Source organism: Lampetra fluviatilis, chromosome 4 (assembly GCF_964198595.1).
Source record: "Lampetra fluviatilis chromosome 4, kcLamFluv1.1, whole genome shotgun sequence".
In the NCBI taxonomy this organism is placed as follows: Eukaryota; Metazoa; Chordata; class Hyperoartia; order Petromyzontiformes; family Petromyzontidae; genus Lampetra; species Lampetra fluviatilis.
In genome coordinates, this window is record NC_136278.1 from 9,613,747 (window position 1) to 9,633,308 (window position 19,562).

At 40.9% G+C, this 19,562-nt stretch overlaps 1 protein-coding gene across 1 annotated transcript in view; it reads left to right on the forward strand.

Annotated features, from left to right (window-relative positions):
- Positions 1–18,895: 18,895 nt before the first annotated feature.
- LOC144931556 (adhesion G protein-coupled receptor A1-like) overlaps positions 18,896–19,562 on the forward strand; it is a 160,232-nt gene continuing 159,565 nt past the window's right edge. The window contains exon 1 of the mRNA XM_078855526.1: positions 18,896–18,934. Coding sequence (XP_078711652.1) covers positions 18,932–18,934 — 3 coding nt within the window. The 5' untranslated portion in view covers positions 18,896–18,931. The remainder of the gene's footprint in view (positions 18,935–19,562) is intronic.

Consider the following 19,562-nt stretch of genomic DNA (forward strand, 5'->3'; position numbering starts at 1 on the left):
AAACTTGGTTTTTATCTCGGCAGAGTTGGTCATGGTAGGGGCATAGGCACTGATGATTGTGGCCTCCTTTTTACCCAATAGGTGGAGCTTTAGGGTCATTCAACGGTCGTTTATACCCTTGGGTAGGCTTGCCAGTCGGTTGACCAGGTGTTTTTTAAAATCCTTTATATTAAGTTCACTTGCTTGCTTGCACGCTTACGACCGTGCAAATCTTTCAGTCGTTTTTTAACCCACTTCCCGTGATCCAATCGAGCTGACATTTTGCACACAGACTCGTTGTGCGTGACAATTTATTTTCGTGAATTTTTTTTTCCATAACTTTACACTGTTTAGGAAAAAAAAATTATATTTAATTACCAATTACTTAATGGTGGCAGGCAATCATCTGACCCATAGGTGGCAGCCATCTCAAGCCAGAGGACGAGAGGACTCTAGCCGCCACGCATATAAAGGATTTATAGTGAAAAACTTTGTTTTTACGGGTTAATTTTTTTACTGCAAAACCAACACCAGCATCACGTCTCTCCTCCTGGCCTCGTCCACTCCGGAAGAATGTGTAACCTGTACCCACTTCAGTCACCTGTCCAGTATTGGCCAGTCGGGTCTCACTAAGGGCAGCAACATCCACATTGTATCTGGCTAGCTCTCTGCCCACGAGGGCGGTGCGTCTCTCAGGTCTCTTTGATCCAGATGTGTCCATCAAAGTGCGCACATTCCAGGCGCCAACAGTGAGTGATATCACTTTGGTCTTTTTCATTTTATTTGTTTTTCGACCGCAGGTATGGGATCCCGCCAGCTGCGGTAGGCTGGCCAGGATGTTTTTAAGCAGACAATGTTTAGGGTACCTTTTCTAACCCTTTCCTCACTATGGAGGTGAACAGTGTGATCCTGAATAGGGCTGCTCAGTCGCTCAGGGTGCTGCCGGACTTCACTGCTACTTCGGTCCAGTGAAAAAACGACCAATATCCTGAGCCGCCTGCATGCAGGTTTGCGGCTACAGCTTCCAGCATATCCGTGCCTGCTGCTTCGTCGCTCACCCATCGCCACAGGACTTGGATATGACGATAGCAAAAGTGCCATGACTTGCGCAGAGAACTTGGATTTAAGTGAGGGTGATTTGCGCAGTGTCAACCTCACTCTCGCGACCAGCCCCATCTGTACCCAGGTGCAAGACGTAGCCAAGGCGACTGAAGATGGTCCTAGTTGCAGTGGAAGGTCCAAAGACCATTTTGGTGTAATTTCCTCCACCAGAGGTTCCACATGCCCAATTGGGTTGAGAAAATTAGGACTACATTGTGTTAACTGGTTATTCTATGGAGATACTGGTACTTACTACTTGCGTGCTCTCTTTTGTTATTGAGTATTTATGAGCTACGATATATGAAGTAATAAAATAAAATGAATTGAGTTAATTGTTTTTTTACCCTTCAAACTGGCAACAAAACTAACACCTTTTTACAAGGAGTCATGTTTGCATAGACCACAATACCTGCAGCCATAATGCAAACAAAAAACATAACTTTGATAATATATGCACTGTCCTTGAAGTTGATTGGTCCACACCCGAGACAGCTTTCCTTAGAGCCTAGTCTCATATGGGTTGGACCAGATGACGCCAAAAGGCGCACAACTCAAAAACAATGCACCATCAGAGTATGAGAGCTCGGGGTAAGCATGCTCTTTGAGTTGTGCGCCTTTTGGCGTCATCTGGTCCAACCCATGTGAGACTAGGCTCTAAGGAAAGCTGTCTCGGGTGTGGACCAATCAACTTCAAGGACAGTCCATATATTATCAGAGTTATGTTTTTTGTTTGCATTATGGCTGCAGGTATTGTGGTCTATGCAAACATGACTCCTTGTAAAAAAGGTGTCAGTTTTGTTGTCAGATAGAAGGGTAAAAAAACAATTATAATATTTTGTACTGGCAAATGAGGTTCCAGTGGTGTAAATGCTTACCCTGAGCTCTCATACTCTGATGGTGCATTGTCTTTGAGTTGTGCACCTTTTGGCGTCATCTGGTCCAGCCCATATGAGACTAGGCTCTAAGGAAAGCTGTCTCGGGTGTGGACCAATCAACTTCAAGGACAGTGCATATATTATCAGAGTTATGTTTTTTTTGCATTATGGCTGCAGGTATTGTGGTCTATGCAAACATGACTCCTTGTAAAAAAGGTGTCAGTTTTGTTGCCAGATAGAAGGGTAAAAAAACAATTATCATATTATTTCCTGGCAAATGAGGTTCCAATGGGGAAAATGAAGTGATTCAAGCTTTAGAAATGTTCCATGTAAATCGCTGACTAATTGCACAGTACTTTAATTATTGAAAGGGAATAACGCAATTGTCGTTATTTATTGCATTGGAAAACATTGTAATACTTTTTTGAAACATACATTTTGCCGTTCACGTTTTTATTAATACGTTGTATTACTCTTATCTTCATCCCAATCCATTTGTTCAGATTCAATGGTGAAATGAAGGGAACGCGTAATTGAAATGGTAATCGTCATGTGGCTTACTAAACTATTTGATATTGATCAGGATGGTGTGCTGTGATGTGACAACTTTCTATTAGAGCTATATTGAAGTACTTTAATTCCACTAATAATTTCACGTAAACATTCTCATATATTCCTCAGCAAACCTCATTATACATCCAATGCTGTGATTTGACCACCAGTATGATCAATGCTATTGCATTTCTCTTCTGACCCCCTGGTTAACTCGGGTTAACCATAACCAAACACCACTAACAACATAATTAAAATAGCCATGGCATTATAGATGTGTGCAAAGCACCACAGCTGACATACTTAAAACAGTTATGAGAATTTCGATGTTAGGCTATTTTGGACCATGACTTAGGCAAAATATGTCACTGAATCTTTTATGTTTCCTTTTACAGCAAACAACATTGGCACGATGTGAATACTCTGTAACACTGGTGGCCAAACTTCCTGACCTGACAAAGAATATACCAACATCTGTATATCGCCAAGTGCTCCAAGACACACACGGTGGTTAAGCAGCCAGTCCGCCTGCACTGACTGACTTTCTGTGGATTTTAGAATGAAAAAATCTGTGGGAGCGCCATGGAAGTGCACGCATCTAACTCAGCTGCCAGCGGCGATTGCCCTCATGCCACCCCTACTTCCGCAGATTTTGTTTTCCGTTTGAAATACATTTCCAAAATTTAAAATTAATACAGCGATCTGCGTTACTATTGAGCTGCAATTGAACTGCCTGGGTGCTGCATGGAGCTCACCAGCCACAGTTTGGCCAATGCTGCTCTATAACATAACGAGCTGAAGACAAGATTCAATGTGGAATATTTGAAATATTCCAACTTACCTAGCAAAGTGGTACTACCCATTAGGCTATTCCACTAATCATTTTTAAACCTACTTTATTAGGTAATGTGAAATTATTAAAATATTATTGGATGTGGCAAGTGTGCTAATTGGTGGAATGTTCATGTTAGGTCCATGCTGCTGCTATATTACCCTGCTCCTTAACCCAGTCATATATTTTAATTCAAGAATGGTGTCATTTGGATGTGTGAATAATGATTAGTACTGTTGACATGGGTACAATTGTGTATCAAATGCTCGCAATTCCCTCTCCTGTAAAGATATCAGTGTTACTGAGGGAGACTATGTACCAGTATGTTGAACTTCTTTTGCACCGTACGTAGCCAATCACACGAAACAGAGGTGCAGGGGAAGGACAACAAACTAAACACAAAAAACAGTTCTAAAGAAATGCGACTAGAGGGTATTGTGCTGTGAGTAGTGTTACAGCTACAATTCCTCTACAGATCAATAACATGTCATATTTTCTACACGTGGCTAATGGACAAAGTAAATATGTTCACTAAATACGTTTGACATGTACATCTCATTGTATATTAACAGCATAAATGCGTTTCACGTAGTAATTTCATTATTACATAAATCAATTATCTAACAAGAAATATTGTGTCAGTTCATTATATAATCAATTTTTATCAATGTCAGGCTGTTAGGCTTTAGACAATGTATTGCCAACTCAAATTCTTTATATGCAATACAATACTAAATTATTCCAAGACTCTTAAGCTCATCACAGTATCACCTTAATTAAAACCTATTTGTGAAACATTATTTAATGATAATACATAAACAAACAATGTGATATAAATGAATTTGCTTCTGTATAACTACTCTGTGTAAACACTACAGTATTACAAAAAAACTATGCTTTACATTTTTGCACTTGAAAATGAAGGCCATTTTATTTATCACATTTTTGCTTCCTGATCAATCCATACAGAAGACTAATTTCCCTTTGTGCAAGAAAGCCATATCAGAATGACTGTTTTTTTTTCTTCTTCTTAGCTGACCCAGAAAATAGCCCACGTGAATGCACAACTGGGTCAAGAACAGGCCAGTAGGCGGCTGCGGTTAAATTTCCTCTCTGAACAACGTTTGTGATGCAGGCAGCTGGCTGTTTAGCCCATCACATGCTGGGCAAATTGGCTCTAGAAATCCTATAGATCAGGAGTCTCTTAAGAAATATTTTCACAAGATTGCAATTGCGATTGCCTCCTATAAATCCTTCAGGGGAGATATGCTCCTGAGAATGAACCTGCATGAGTGGTCATTGTTTTGGAGATCATAGTATGGAGTGTTACAGCCGCATGTTTTTTGTACAGTAATTTTCCTCAACATATCTGTTGTTATTTTTACTGTACTTGAAGAAATAAATAAAAAATATATTATATTATATTTTTGACGTCAGTAACACAGGTTACATTGAGATGTATGAGATTCAGAAATTAATTATTCTTATGTTTTCCATTATAAAATGTGCACTAAGCTAAAGATTTGTCTACTTCAGACTCCTCCGGAGCACTAGACTGACTCGAAATTATACCATAGTACTACTCCTGTTGTCACTTCAACAGTTACATTTTGCCTATCACTAGAGCAGTGGTTCTTAACCTGAGTTCGATCGAACCCCAGGGGTTCGGTGAGTCAGTCTCAGGGGTTCGGCGGAGGTTAAGACAAACACCCGACTCATATGATTCGTGATGACACGTCCGGCTTGGCCATCATTGCCTGCAAGTGATCACGCTACATCGCTTGGCCTATCTGTGCTGCAGGGAATTTGGTGCGCTCGGTAGTCGACTTGTGACTGTCGTGATGGTACGTCGTGTGATTTCTTTCTTAATATTTTAATCCCTTCATACTATGTCGAGCAAAAAAAGAAAGTGGTCGGACGAATATGTACAATATGGATTCACATGTATAACGGAACGTGATGGGAGTCAGCGTCCCAACTGCATGATTTGCAATGCCAAGTTGAGCAATTCTAGTCCAGCACTGGCAAAACTAAGGGAACACTTCGATTTAAAGCTTTCGTGACAGCAGGGATTCATCTTCTTGGTTCTTTCGGTAAAGTCACGTAGAAGGGAAGTAATAAAATAATAAAAATAAAACATAATAAAATAATTCTCACGACGTTTCGGCCACAACGCAAGTAGCCGTCCTCAGGTGAAAACCAGGTCTGTCGAGGTGACAGCGTCTGAATGAAACAGCACACGTACTTGGAGCATATATATAAGCTGGGTTGGAAGGGGGGAAGAAAGGGGGAGCCTTCACAAAAGAATATGCATATCAAGAGGAATTTAGCATATTTATGGGACATGCAGGTATGTGATTAGTACTGCATATGCCCGTGCATTATGCAGGATTAGCAGCATCAAAGGGAGGGGATAGGGGTAGCATTAATGAAGGGAAGGAGTGTTAATAGTATGTAGCTGCAGTAACTAAACCACCACGTAAACAACTAAAGTATAAATTACATATTATCATCAGTATACTAAATATACTCTACAATAAGCTGAGTTACTAACAGTAAGTAATACATTACAATTCTACGTCGTAAAAACATATAATATGCTTCCATCTAAACTTTATTCTCTTACATCACACGAGTCTACACCGTACTATATACTGCCATAGACAAACCCAACATTAAATTATATACTGTATTGCTATAAACCTTATACATTGTAATATTACACTATGTATTATTCTACCCACCCTAATGTATATCACACTGCTTATATTCACTATACAATTACGATACTATATATTACTTTGTACATTGTATTAAGCATATAAATGTTATACTATTTGTTATTATACACTGTACCATTGACCGTCGTGTTAAAGATACTAAAAGGAAGCAACGAAATATGTAAATGGGAGAGTAGCAGGAGGAAACTTGCAGCGGAGCGAGGCGATCCACATATACAAACACAGAGACATGAGGCGATCCACATATACTACTCACCGATGGCAGCTATACAAAAATAAAAAGAGACCCCACCAACAGCCTCGTCTCCAAAACCAACAACATCATTTCTGCTTCAACCGCATTAATTGATCAGACCAAACAGTTCTCGTTGAAACCTTCTGCAGCCAGGCCACCAAGATTGTACGGCTTGCCAAAGATACATAAAGAAGATACACCTCTTCGTCCCATTGTCTCTACTATCAACTCCCCGACTTACAAACTGGCTCGTTTTTTTGTCCGAAATCCTACGGCCTTTCACTGGAAAAACCACCTCTGCAGTACTAAACTCTACTGACCTGGTATCAACAATCAAGGGGATTGCCCTGTCCCCAGACGACCTGCTTGTCAGTTTTGATGTGGTTTCCTTGTTCACCAAGGTGCCTGTGCCTGACACCATCGCAATCATTGAAGACTTGGTTCATCAAGGACTGAATGCTGGGGTACCCCCCCTGGTGAGACACTGCTTAACCAATACATACTTCACCTGGAATGGAACCTTCTACAAGCAAATTGAGGGCACCCCAATGGGCTCCCCCTTATCTCCGGTTGTAGCCAACATCTTCATGGAGAAATTTGAGACGGACGCCATCCAGACTGCCACTCTACGCCCGACCTTATGGAAGAGGTACGTAGACGACACTTTTGTCATCTGGCCACATGGCCGGCCTGCTCTAGACCAATTTCTCGACCATATCAATTCCATACACCCAGCCATCAGATTCACCATGGAAGTCGAAAATGATGGCAAGCTACCCTTTTTGGATGTCCTAATCAAAAGGAGACCTGATGGTTCAATGAGCCACTCTGTCTACAGGAAAGCCACCCACACGGATGCTTATCTAAAACCGGATTCCCACCACCATCCATCCCAGAAGAATTCCCTCATCAAGACTCTATATCATAGAGCCCAATGCATCTCCGACCATGAACACATTTCCAGTGAACTCAAACACGTACGCCAAGCTCTTAAGGCTAATGGTTACTCCGACTACACAATCCGCAAAGCCATCACTCCAACCACCAAGAAGGATCCTGTTGAGGAGCCTTTCAAGACCATCACCTTACCCTACATTGCTGGGGTCACAAAAAAGATCTCCAAAATCCTGATTAAACACAAGATCCAGGTCCGATTCAACACAGTACATAAAATCCGTGATCTGGTACCGTCTGTAAAAGATGTGGTTCCAGACATACAGTACCCTGGTGTCTACAAACTAAGTTGCCTCTGTGGTAGCAGTTACATTGGGGAAACCAAACGACATGTCTCGGACCGCATCCGTGAACATAAAGCTGACCTGAAACACTGTAGGACAAACACCTCAGCCGTGGCAGATCACTGTTACAACTCAGTGGGCTCACATGACATTGACTTCTCCAAGACAGAGGTTCTCTGCAAGCCATCTGGCTATCATGAGAGATTCGTACATGAGGCGATCCACATTTACAAACACAGAGACAATTTTAACCGAGAAGATGGATTCTGGCTTAGCAATCACTGGAAGGACGTAATAAACCATTTTGATACACATTAGGGTGGGTAGAATAATACATAGTGTTATATTAAAAATGTATAAGGTATAGGGTGGTTTATAGCAATACAGTATGTAATTTAATGTTGGTTTTGCCTATGGAAGTATATAGTACGGTATAGACGCGTGTGATGTAAGAGAATAAAGTTTAGATGGAAGCATATTATATAATTTTTTACAACGTAGAATTTTTCATGTATTACTTACTGTTAGTAACTCAGCTTATTGTAGAGTATAGTAAGTTTACTGATGATGCTATGTAGTTTATACTTTAGTTTGTCATGCAGTTTATACTGTAGTTTTTTACGTGGTTGTTTAGTAACTACAGCTACATACTATTAACATTCCTTTCCTTTGTTAATGCTCCCCCCCTTCCCCCCCCCCCTTTGATGCTGCTAATCCTGCATAATGCACGGGCATAGTATTGATTTGGAACCCCCCCCGCCCACCTCCTACGCATTTTCCATATGCTGAATTCCTCTTGATATGCAAATTATTTTGTTTAGGCGCTCTTCTTCCCACCTCCCCCCCCTCTAACCCAGCTTAAATATACGCTCCAAGCTTGGGGTGTTTCATTCTTCGCCTGAGGATGGCTGCTTGCGTTGTGGCCGAAACGTCGTGAGAATTGTTTTATTATGTTTTATTTTTATTTTTTATTATTTTATTACTTCCCTTCTACGTGACTTTACCGAAAGAACCAAGAAGATGAATCCCTGCAGTCACGAAAGCTTTAAATCGAAATTTAACCGCCTCTACGGGGAGGGTTTCCACATAACTTTGAGATCCTTCAACAAGCTCCGGGACAAGAAGGCTCAGCTAATCGAGTCTCTCACCTTTCTGAAGAGATGCCGCGACTCTAAGGTAATACCGAACGCATTTACACTAACATCTGCTGCTGTAACTTCTTCTAATGCGAAACGAATTCTGTCTAGAACTAGCTTAGCTCTTATCTCAGAGAAAATCAGACTTACGCGCACCGAACTAGATCAGTTAGACAAGACACTCTACAAATCACACTTATCCTTGAGTGCAACAATGTCCACATCGGATTGGGAACATGTGGAAAAAATGACTGCCTCTTCAGCTGCCGCTATGTCGACTAAATGTAAGGACAACTTGATTTCCAAATTCAACCGCCTCTCAAACAAGAAACCGGACCCACACATTGAAAAGCTAGATGTTAACAAAGTCGTAATTAATCGCAGTAACAGTCCTATTTCTGAAGGTTTGAAATCCGTTTTAGCTAAAGGACTAAACTTTGCAGTCACACCTAGACACATACCAGTTAATGATATAATTGCTCGAGTAGATGTAGCTCTCAAGGGCTTGAGTCACATCGCTGCAGACGTAGCAAGATCGGAAATCTCTGTAACCCTCAAAAACGCTAAGATGCCAGCTAGCAACATCAGCAAAGATGAGCGTTTTGAATTAGCTCAATTAAAAAAGAGGGATGACATTGTCATCCTCTCAGCCGACAAAGGCAATGCCACTGTCATCATGGACAAAATAGAATACAACAACAAAATTCAAGAACTACTCACCGATGGCAGCTATACAAAAATAAAAAGAGACCCCACCAACAGCCTCGTCTCCAAAACCAACATCATTTCTGCTTCAACCGCATTAATTGATCAGACCAAACAGTTCTCGTTGAAACCTTCTGCAGCCAGGCCACCAAGATTGTACGGCTTGCCAAAGATACATAAAGAAGATACACCTCTTCGTCCCATTGTCTCTACTATCAACTCCCCGACTTACAAACTGGCTCGTTTTTTGTCCGAAATCCTACGGCCTTTCACTGGAAAAACCACCTCTGCAGTACTAAACTCTACTGACCTGGTATCAACAATCAAGGGGATTGCCCTGTCCCCAGACGACCTGCTTGTCAGTTTTGATGTGGTTTCCTTGTTCACCAAGGTGCCTGTGCCTGACACCATCGCAATCATTGAAGACTTGGTTCATCAAGGACTGAATGCTGGGGTACCCCCCCTGGTGAGACACTGCTTAACCAATACATACTTCACCTGGAATGGAACCTTCTACAAGCAAATTGAGGGCACCCCAATGGGCTCCCCCTTATCTCCGGTTGTAGCCAACATCTTCATGGAGAAATTTGAGACGGACGCCATCCAGACTGCCACTCTACGCCCGACCTTATGGAAGAGGTACGTAGACGACACTTTTGTCATCTGGCCACATGGCCGGCCTGCTCTAGACCAATTTCTCGACCATATCAATTCCATACACCCAGCCATCAGATTCACCATGGAAGTCGAAAATGATGGCAAGCTACCCTTTTTGGATGTCCTAATCAAAAGGAGACCTGATGGTTCAATGAGCCACTCTGTCTACAGGAAAGCCACCCACACGGATGCTTATCTAAAACCGGATTCCCACCACCATCCATCCCAGAAGAATTCCCTCATCAAGACTCTATATCATAGAGCCCAATGCATCTCCGACCATGAACACATTTCCAGTGAACTCAAACACGTACGCCAAGCTCTTAAGGCTAATGGTTACTCCGACTACACAATCCGCAAAGCCATCACTCCAACCACCAAGAAGGATCCTGTTGAGGAGCCTTTCAAGACCATCACCTTACCCTACATTGCTGGGGTCACAAAAAAGATCTCCAAAATCCTGATTAAACACAAGATCCAGGTCCGATTCAACACAGTACATAAAATCCGTGATCTGGTACCGTCTGTAAAAGATGTGGTTCCAGACATACAGTACCCTGGTGTCTACAAACTAAGTTGCCTCTGTGGTAGCAGTTACATTGGGGAAACCAAACGACATGTCTCGGACCGCATCCGTGAACATAAAGCTGACCTGAAACACTGTAGGACAAACACCTCAGCCGTGGCAGATCACTGTTACAACTCAGTGGGCTCACATGACATTGACTTCTCCAAGACAGAGGTTCTCTGCAAGCCATCTGGCTATCATGAGAGATTCGTACATGAGGCGATCCACATTTACAAACACAGAGACAATTTTAACCGAGAAGATGGATTCTGGCTTAGCAATCACTGGAAGGACGTAATAAACCATTTTGATACACATTAGGGTGGGTAGAATAATACATAGTGTTATATTAAAAATGTATAAGGTATAGGGTGGTTTATAGCAATACAGTATGTAATTTAATGTTGGTTTTGCCTATGGAAGTATATAGTACGGTATAGACGCGTGTGATGTAAGAGAATAAAGTTTAGATGGAAGCATATTATATAATTTTTTACAACGTAGAATTTTTCATGTATTACTTACTGTTAGTAACTCAGCTTATTGTAGAGTATAGTAAGTTTACTGATGATGCTATGTAGTTTATACTTTAGTTTGTCATGCAGTTTATACTGTAGTTTTTTACGTGGTTGTTTAGTAACTACAGCTACATACTATTAACATTCCTTTCCTTTGTTAATGCTCCCCCCCTTCCCCCCCCCCTTTGATGCTGCTAATCCTGCATAATGCACGGGCATAGTATTGATTTGGAACCCCCCCCGCCCACCTCCTACGCATTTTCCATATGCTGAATTCCTCTTGATATGCAAATTATTTTGTTTAGGCGCTCTTCTTCCCACCTCCCCCCCCTCTAACCCAGCTTAAATATACGCTCCAAGCTTGGGGTGTTTCATTCTTCGCCTGAGGATGGCTGCTTGCGTTGTGGCCGAAACGTCGTGAGAATTGTTTTATTATGTTTTATTTTTATTTTTTATTATTTTATTACTTCCCTTCTACGTGACTTTACCGAAAGAACCAAGAAGACCACAGACGTTTCCAATGTAAGCCAGCTTGTTGTATTCGTGCGCTATGTAAAAGACGAAGTGATAAAGGAAGATTTTTTATTTTGTAAGCCTCTTACAACAACAACTAAGGCAGCCGATGTGAAGAAACTTGTGGATGACTTCTTCAAAGACAACAATCTTTCGTGGGATATGGTTTCTGCAGTGTGTTCGGACGGAGTTCCAGTCATGCTGGGAAGAAAGTCTGGTTTTGGTGCGCTAGTGAAAGCCGATGCACCACACATCATTATTACGCATTGTATTCTGCACAGGTATGCGTTGGCAACAAAAACCTTGACTCCAAAACTGACAAAAGTATTAAAAATTGTAGTGGAATGCGTGAACTATGTGCGAAATAGTGCTCTGAGGCACCGCATCTTCAGTGAACTGTGTAAAGAAATGGGCTCTGAATTCGAGGTACTTCTGTACCATTCTAACGTTCGGTGGTTATCCCGGGGACAGGTGCTGAATCGTGTTTTTGCCATGCGTGTGGAATTAGCCCTGTTTTTGCAAGAGCACCAACATTGTCATGCAGATTGCTTCAAAAATTCTGAGTTCATTCTCATTTTAGCGTACATGGCTGATATCTTCGCAGCTATCAATCATCTCAATCAGCAGATGCAGGGCGGTGGAGTCAACATCATTGAAGCGGAAGAAAACCTGAAGGCTTTTCAAAAAAAACTACCGTTATGGAAACGACGAACAGAGAAAGATAACTTCGCAAACTTTCCCCTGCTGGACGACTATGTAAGTAAGATCGAAGATGTATCTGGAATCGGAGACATTTCTGTACCCGCGGAACTGAAGCAAGCAATTGCCATGCACTTAGATGAGCTTGCAAAGTCTCTCGACGGATACTTCCCTACAAGAGAGTCATATCCAACATGGGTGAGACAGCCGTTCACGTTTAGTGTTGAGACAGCAGATGTCAATGATGAATACCTCGACGAAATCATTTAGATTCAGCAGAGCAAGGTTCAACAGCAACTCTTCAGAACAACAACGCTCTCCACGTTTTGGTGTCAACAAATGGTAACGTACCCTGTTATTGCTAAGAAATCCCTGGATATTTTCATACCGTTTGTTACAATATATCTTTGCGAGCAATTCTTTTCGAGGATGCTGGACATAAAAACGAAGAAAAGGAACAGACTTTGTTGCGAAAATGACATGAGAGTGGCACTTGCCAAGGTGAAGCTGCGTATTTCTGAACTGGTCTCTGAAAGGCAACAGCAGAAGTCACACTGATTTGCAGTAAGTATTCATTATTATGTTTTTGTTTTTTTGTGAAAATCATGTTTTGCTGGTTTTGTTCTTTGAACAGAATGTTAATCCTGAAATCTTACAACTCATATATCAATGAGTTCATATATTGTAAAATATTCTGTTGTTACTTAACTTACCTTTAAATAACGATGCACACCAACGTTTTTTAAAGTGCAAATGTCAATGAATAAATATGTATGATACAGTACGGTATTCAACAAAATTATAAAGGAAAGCAACTCGCGTGCAAACGGTGCAGCAGACAAAGGCGGACTGAGAGAGAGGGCCGCGTCGCATGGAGGCCACTCTCGTGCTCTCACGGTCCACGCCGCTCTCACGCCTCGCGACTCCTTGTCGGGCAGTTGCGAGCTAAGGCCGCTTTCATGTTTAAAATAAAATCCCCCGTGAATTTTAAATGGCACGGCAATACATTTTGTAGCGAATGCCCAAAGCCGCGATTATAAAAGCCGCGGAAATTGTACTGACTCACTGGCATTCGTACCTTAGTTTGTACTTTGCAATTTTGGATAAAAAAAAAAGCTTGCTAAGTTATTGTTTAAGAGGGGACCAAGTGCCTTGAGAAGCAAATGTTTGTCATGTCTACAATACATGTTTCAATGGTTAGATGTAATGGGTTCACATATCCCTTCCAGCCAATCGGATTCACTACTTCAACCACAACGTAATATATGTGTAACGACTCCGACGACAAGTTAAAAGAAGAGCCACTTTTAGTAGTAGGTTTTTACCCTTTTAAACTGGTACAAAACTGACACCTTTATTCAAGGCATCATGTTTGCAATAACCACAACACAAGTAGTCAAAATGCAAACAAAAAAGAAACAACTCTGATGATGATAATGATATGCACTGTCCTTGAAGTTGATTGGTCCACACCCGAGACGGCTTTCTTTAGAGCCTAGTCCCCATTGGTGTTGGACCAGATGACACCAGAAGGCGTACAACTGAAACACAGTGCAATATCAGAGTATTGAGAGCTCGGGGTAGTGTAAATGCTTACCCCGAGCTCTCAATAGGCTCTAAAGAAAGCCGTCTCGGGTGTGGACCAATCAACTACAAGGACAGTGCATATTATTATCATTATCAAAGTTGCTTCTTTTTGTTTGCTTTTTTGACTACTTGTGTTGTGGTTATTGCAAACATGATGCCTTGAATAAAGGTGTCAGTTTTGTACCAGTTTAAAAGGGTAAAAACCTACTACTATATTTTGCCACTGGTAAAAGAGATCTCATAGTGTAAGAGCCACTTTTATTAAATATTTCAACAATACGGAATCCTACTATCGACTTCCACGACGAGGGACCCTAGGTTCTTATCTTCCTGCTTGTATCCTCATCTGAGCGTCCCCACTCCTCCTACTCTCCCCTTACATATCCCCCAGCCCCCTTTCTCGAACCTTCTTCTCATTGTTTTACCTCTTGCCAATCCCTGTCCTCTTCCTTTAACGGATCCTTTATGTTTTCCCGTTCAACCCCGTATTCTCCAATTCCTTTAAAGTTTGCCTCTCGACCAATCATCGTGGAGGCTTCTTTCTTCCATATCGAAGACCTTTGTTTATTTTTAAATAGCCGTTTGGCTGCATATGGCTTGGGATCACAACAAATTTTATGAATCATAATTCAAGCAAAAATTGTTGCACCCTTCATTTTCTATCAATGCACGAAATCACAGGTCCAGTGACCTGAATCTCTATCACTCAGCTTGGTAAACTTTCAAACCAAACACCAGCCTTCTACATTGATATTCAGAGAGGTCATAAAGGGGTGTGCATAGTAGTTCATGAAAAATTATGCATGTCTACCAATAGACGGACATTGGAAACAGGTGTAGAAGTTGATCTCAGTTATTTGAATTTGAACAATGCTTCACAAACCTGTTTTTTGTTTGAGCAAATTTGATAGCATGTTCACTGGCTGCTTAAATGACACCTTTATCTTCTGCTGAGAACATTATGTCTTTCCCTGCACAGTTGCATGAATTAATAAAGGGCAATGAAGAGAGAGGAAATCTGAAGTATTCCATTTCCCATCAGCCACTTATGCATTTGGTGACCTTTTTAAATGTGTTACATCTTACCGTGAAACAAACTAATTTGGCACGGAAAGCCACAGCCATGAATATACACTTAAATAAGCACAGACATTTTATGCAAGTCAAAATCTGCAACACGTTTTTATGCTGCACAGAATTTGTGTCAATCAGAGCAAAACTGTAAACACACGGGGTGTGTCCATCACATGTGGATATATTTTATGAAAACAATGTTGAACCAATCAATCATGCTGTTATTGAAAATTACTGTATTATAAGCACACTCATATGCCATGGTGAATTTTAATTGATATGTACAAGTGTTAAACCTACTCATGTGTGATTGGCTCAATAAAACTCACAACTCTCTACCCTTAAATATGTTAAACTTTTCTTTAAAAAAAAACGGCGTGAGAAGTCGTTATCTAAAGGGTGTAAATATAATGACTGACAGATGACTTTGAAAATACATCAGGGACTCTTTTTGCCACATGCGACGCTGACACAAGATTGTTTAATTTAATTCCTAATTAGATTTTCGTGAAATATATACAATAAATACCAGTACTACAAAGTATTATATTCTTTTGTATTAACTGCTAGATAAAATACACAGCAAATATATATATTTTTTTATTCAATCATTATTTATTTAGGCACCAGGTTAAATATTCAGAATGCTTCAACTACGGAATAAACCGTGAAGCAGAATTATCAGAGATTACAGCTGTCTTCTCTTATATGTAATGCCACCTCTGCAAATGGAGGTGGCTTAAATTCCGTTGAATGTTGTGCTACATCAGTTTTAATTTTCCATCTCTAGGTGAAAGTAAAGGTGCAGCATTGCAATTTCTTGCAAATGCTGCTAAAACAGCCTTCAAGAGAGAGAACTCTGCAGAGAGCCTCTAAGAATGTGTTTGGCCTACTCTTTCAATCTGGGCAGCTATCTTGGAAGAGGTGGGAGAACCCACACTTTACCCCACGACATGCTGTAACCCATGTATAATGTTGGGTGGACAGAGGCAAAGGAGGGACTTAAGGAACATGCACCATTATTGAAACTGCTGCTCAAGGAGAACTAACCAGCGGCAACCCTACAGACAGATAGTTTCCTTATGTTACATACATATTCTGATAATTTAAAATAAGAAAAATCGAGAAAATTTCACTTTTTTTTGTCAATCACAAGACCCAACATGTTTGTTAGAGCCATTGGGGGGGAGAGACTAACCTAGATTAATTTAAATTATTGTTATTTTTCATGACCAAAAATGTCTCATTAGCATGATAATAGGTTTTTCCCCTTTTTTTGGCAACAAAACAGGTGTTAAGATGTTAAAACACCAAACTGAAACCTTTTACGAGGGATCATTAGCATGATCAGACAAATTTCAGCATTGAAATTGAAATTAACGACTTTTTTTTACACACAAAATGTATCCATTTCCAAATTATTTGAGCAAAAAGCTCAATTATATAAAATTATATTTAAAAAAAACTTTTCTAATGTGTAGGCCACTGAATGTTTCACAAATGGTTTTAAAATTGATATTTGAAGAGCTTTGTCTCTTTGACTGCAAACTGTGGAGAGCATACTGCAGATTTGCAAAACACGATCAATTGTGGTTTCCTAAAGAGAGATTTGCCCTCCGTCCCCCCTCATAGAAATATGGAATTTCCACCCATGGATCATTGCCACTAACAAAGATGAGCACAACCCAATTTATCAACTGAGCAATGAAAAACATTTTCTGATACAGTGTGTTACATAAACTCTGCGCATTTTGATCTGCCCATTGCCATCACGTTGTCGTGCTATTGACGGTCATGCTCCACTTGCACAGTGAACATTTCAAATGACACAACACATTGTTTTACAAAAGGTCAAATCTCTGTAAGTTATAAATTAATAAATGCATTCGAATGCCTTTCCTTTGTGACCCTCTTATCAGTGAATCCCGGTGGCTGTGGGAAAATCTCACCATTATTTTCCTGCCACTTCATCCTCTTATCAGCAACTTGTGGATTACAGGATGACGTCATCCATCAAGCGGCACAGTTCTGTTCACAACTGAACAAAAACACCCAGGTTGTAGAAGTCACCCGAGAATCTGAGCTGAGTATCAGCATCAAGTCACTGCAGCAGAAAACATAGAAGGCATTGCATATTTTGTTTATTCAACATTTGTTTTTGAATTATTTCCAACGATTTCAATCGTCATTATGTAAATCATTGACTTCGTATATCATTTACGAGATCTAATTTGGCCACTGATATGCATCCCAACGTATGTGACTACGTTTTACCTGCTATATTACATTCAAGTCGATGGCTTAAACAATTATGTCGTAGGAATACTATTACAGTACAAAAAGTAGTTCGTAAAATTATGCAGCTGTCAAGTTTCCCATTCATGGCACTCCTCTTGTAGAGGTGCATGCATATTGCATCAACTCAGTGATTTACTTTTGCAAATAGTGGTGGATAATGTCCACTGCTGGTTTAAATTCTTGCACCTGTGGGTGCCAATTATATCGGCACTTTGGTTTCAGCCTTTCCCCCGAGTAGTGGATTCCTTTTTGGCACTGTGACTAATCACTTACTACTATACATATTAAGCACCGGTATTTTTTTGCCACACTGAGACATGAATGCGAGTATATTGTAACAGTTATATCGAGCTCAATGTCATAGAAGTCAAACATAATTGAAAATGTTTGTTATCTTCCATCAAGTGTAAAATATGAGGAGTTCCACTGCTGATTGAGAGCCTCCTCATGCCATGTCACCACACGGTGGAGTGGAGTGCAGTGGTTATAACTCTGCATTATGAAAATGGTAACCTGAACTACCATGTCCATTGTGCAGTTGTGGGGATGCCCGAACAGTCCTGGGTACTCATTTCAACAGCCCACTGATATGCATGATGACGTATGGTCAAACTCCCTTGATCGACACAGCATGGCAGAAACCTTTATGCATTGGCGGCTTGACAAAGGGCTGTACATTTAAACTATTTGTATTATTAAATACGTGTTTGTGTGTATAAATTAAGACACTTGAATTGGCGATATTAGCTCAGCACTAACAATGGCTCCCAGATGCTGTTGTTGATGAATGCTCATGGTTTGCAGGTTATCAAATTACGAATATAGTTTTCAAGAATGACACATGCAAGTGTAGCGTAGCATTAGTTGTTCAATGACAGTTGCATCCAAATGTTAATGCGGTCATTGCTCTACGTTGGTCTAAACAATTGTTCGTGAACTTCTATTATAATAAGAGTTTTCTTTTTAGAAGTTTGGTAACATTATATTCTTAAACATACATCAACGCATTTAACGAATGAATTAAAATTAGAAACCAGTTCGATAACAATAATTGCATTTTGGGGCAATTCATGCTTTTTAGCCCTTTATTTCTTGAGCATAAGAGGCATTCACTAAATTAAAGTGCTGCATTGTGCCTGCCATGCATCACTACGTTATGGGGAGGGGGCAGCATTTAATTGCAAGCATATTGCGTGCCCAATCCGACTCTCCCTAATATGGCAAATTCTGATAACGTTTTCATGCAGAAGGCTGCAATCCCGTACGGATGATTCCCCAAGCAAGACCGACCTCCCCAACATTAACACAGGTTGCGCTCGTTTGGGCGCAAAACGATTCATTAAAATGCGCCTACTCCGAGCGTCGCGGAGGGACTTGTAAAAAGCGACCCGCCGCTGTCCTTGTGGCGTTTCAGATAGTCCACGGCCGAGGAAGCTCGAGTCGGGTAAGAGCCGAAGACACCGAAGCCGGCGCTGCCGCTTTCAACGCGCCGCGGAGCCGGCCACCAGCCGAGCGAGGCTGGTTGCAAGTCTGGGAAAAATCAATGGCTGTCTGCTAGTCCTGCTTCGAGCACGTCACGTCGATACCCCATTTAACTGCCTCAAGCGCTGCCAACAATCGCTCATGGTAAGCTGGCGCGAGCCGCCGCCGCCGTTGCCTGCACGTGCCTCGTCTTGCTCTAATTATTATATGTCGTGGAGAGGCTACTGAGATGATGCATTGTTTCAACCCCGTTGTGGCACCCACACTCTGGTCACCCTTACTTTATCATTACTGGACTGCTCGTTGCAATCTCCAGGTGAGAGGTACTCCGGATAATTTATCATTTTTATAACATGAATTTAGGTTTTGTTTATTAAGTCTGCGTGCATCATTTTGACGTATGCTTAGTTTTAGTGCACGCGACACTTGTTACTATTTACTCGGCACATAGCATCCTCAATGTTATGTCAATAACTCTTGTGTTATGCTGCCTCAATGTGATGCAGAGAAGGTTATTATCCATGTTTCCTTTGCAGCACATCAACAAATATGTGATAGTTTTTATAATTGGAAAGTGAACAGTGATTCGTTAATGTGACAATATTAACTTTTTTGAACATCTATTGCTTTATATTGGCCATTCTCAGCTTCTAGAAACTTACATCCTTGTCACTGTATCTATTAAACCAGCTCTTACTCCAGCATTTCATAATTATTGGTGCAGGTCCTTGGAATTTTTTGTGTTTTTACAAAGCAGAGGGAGCTAATTTCA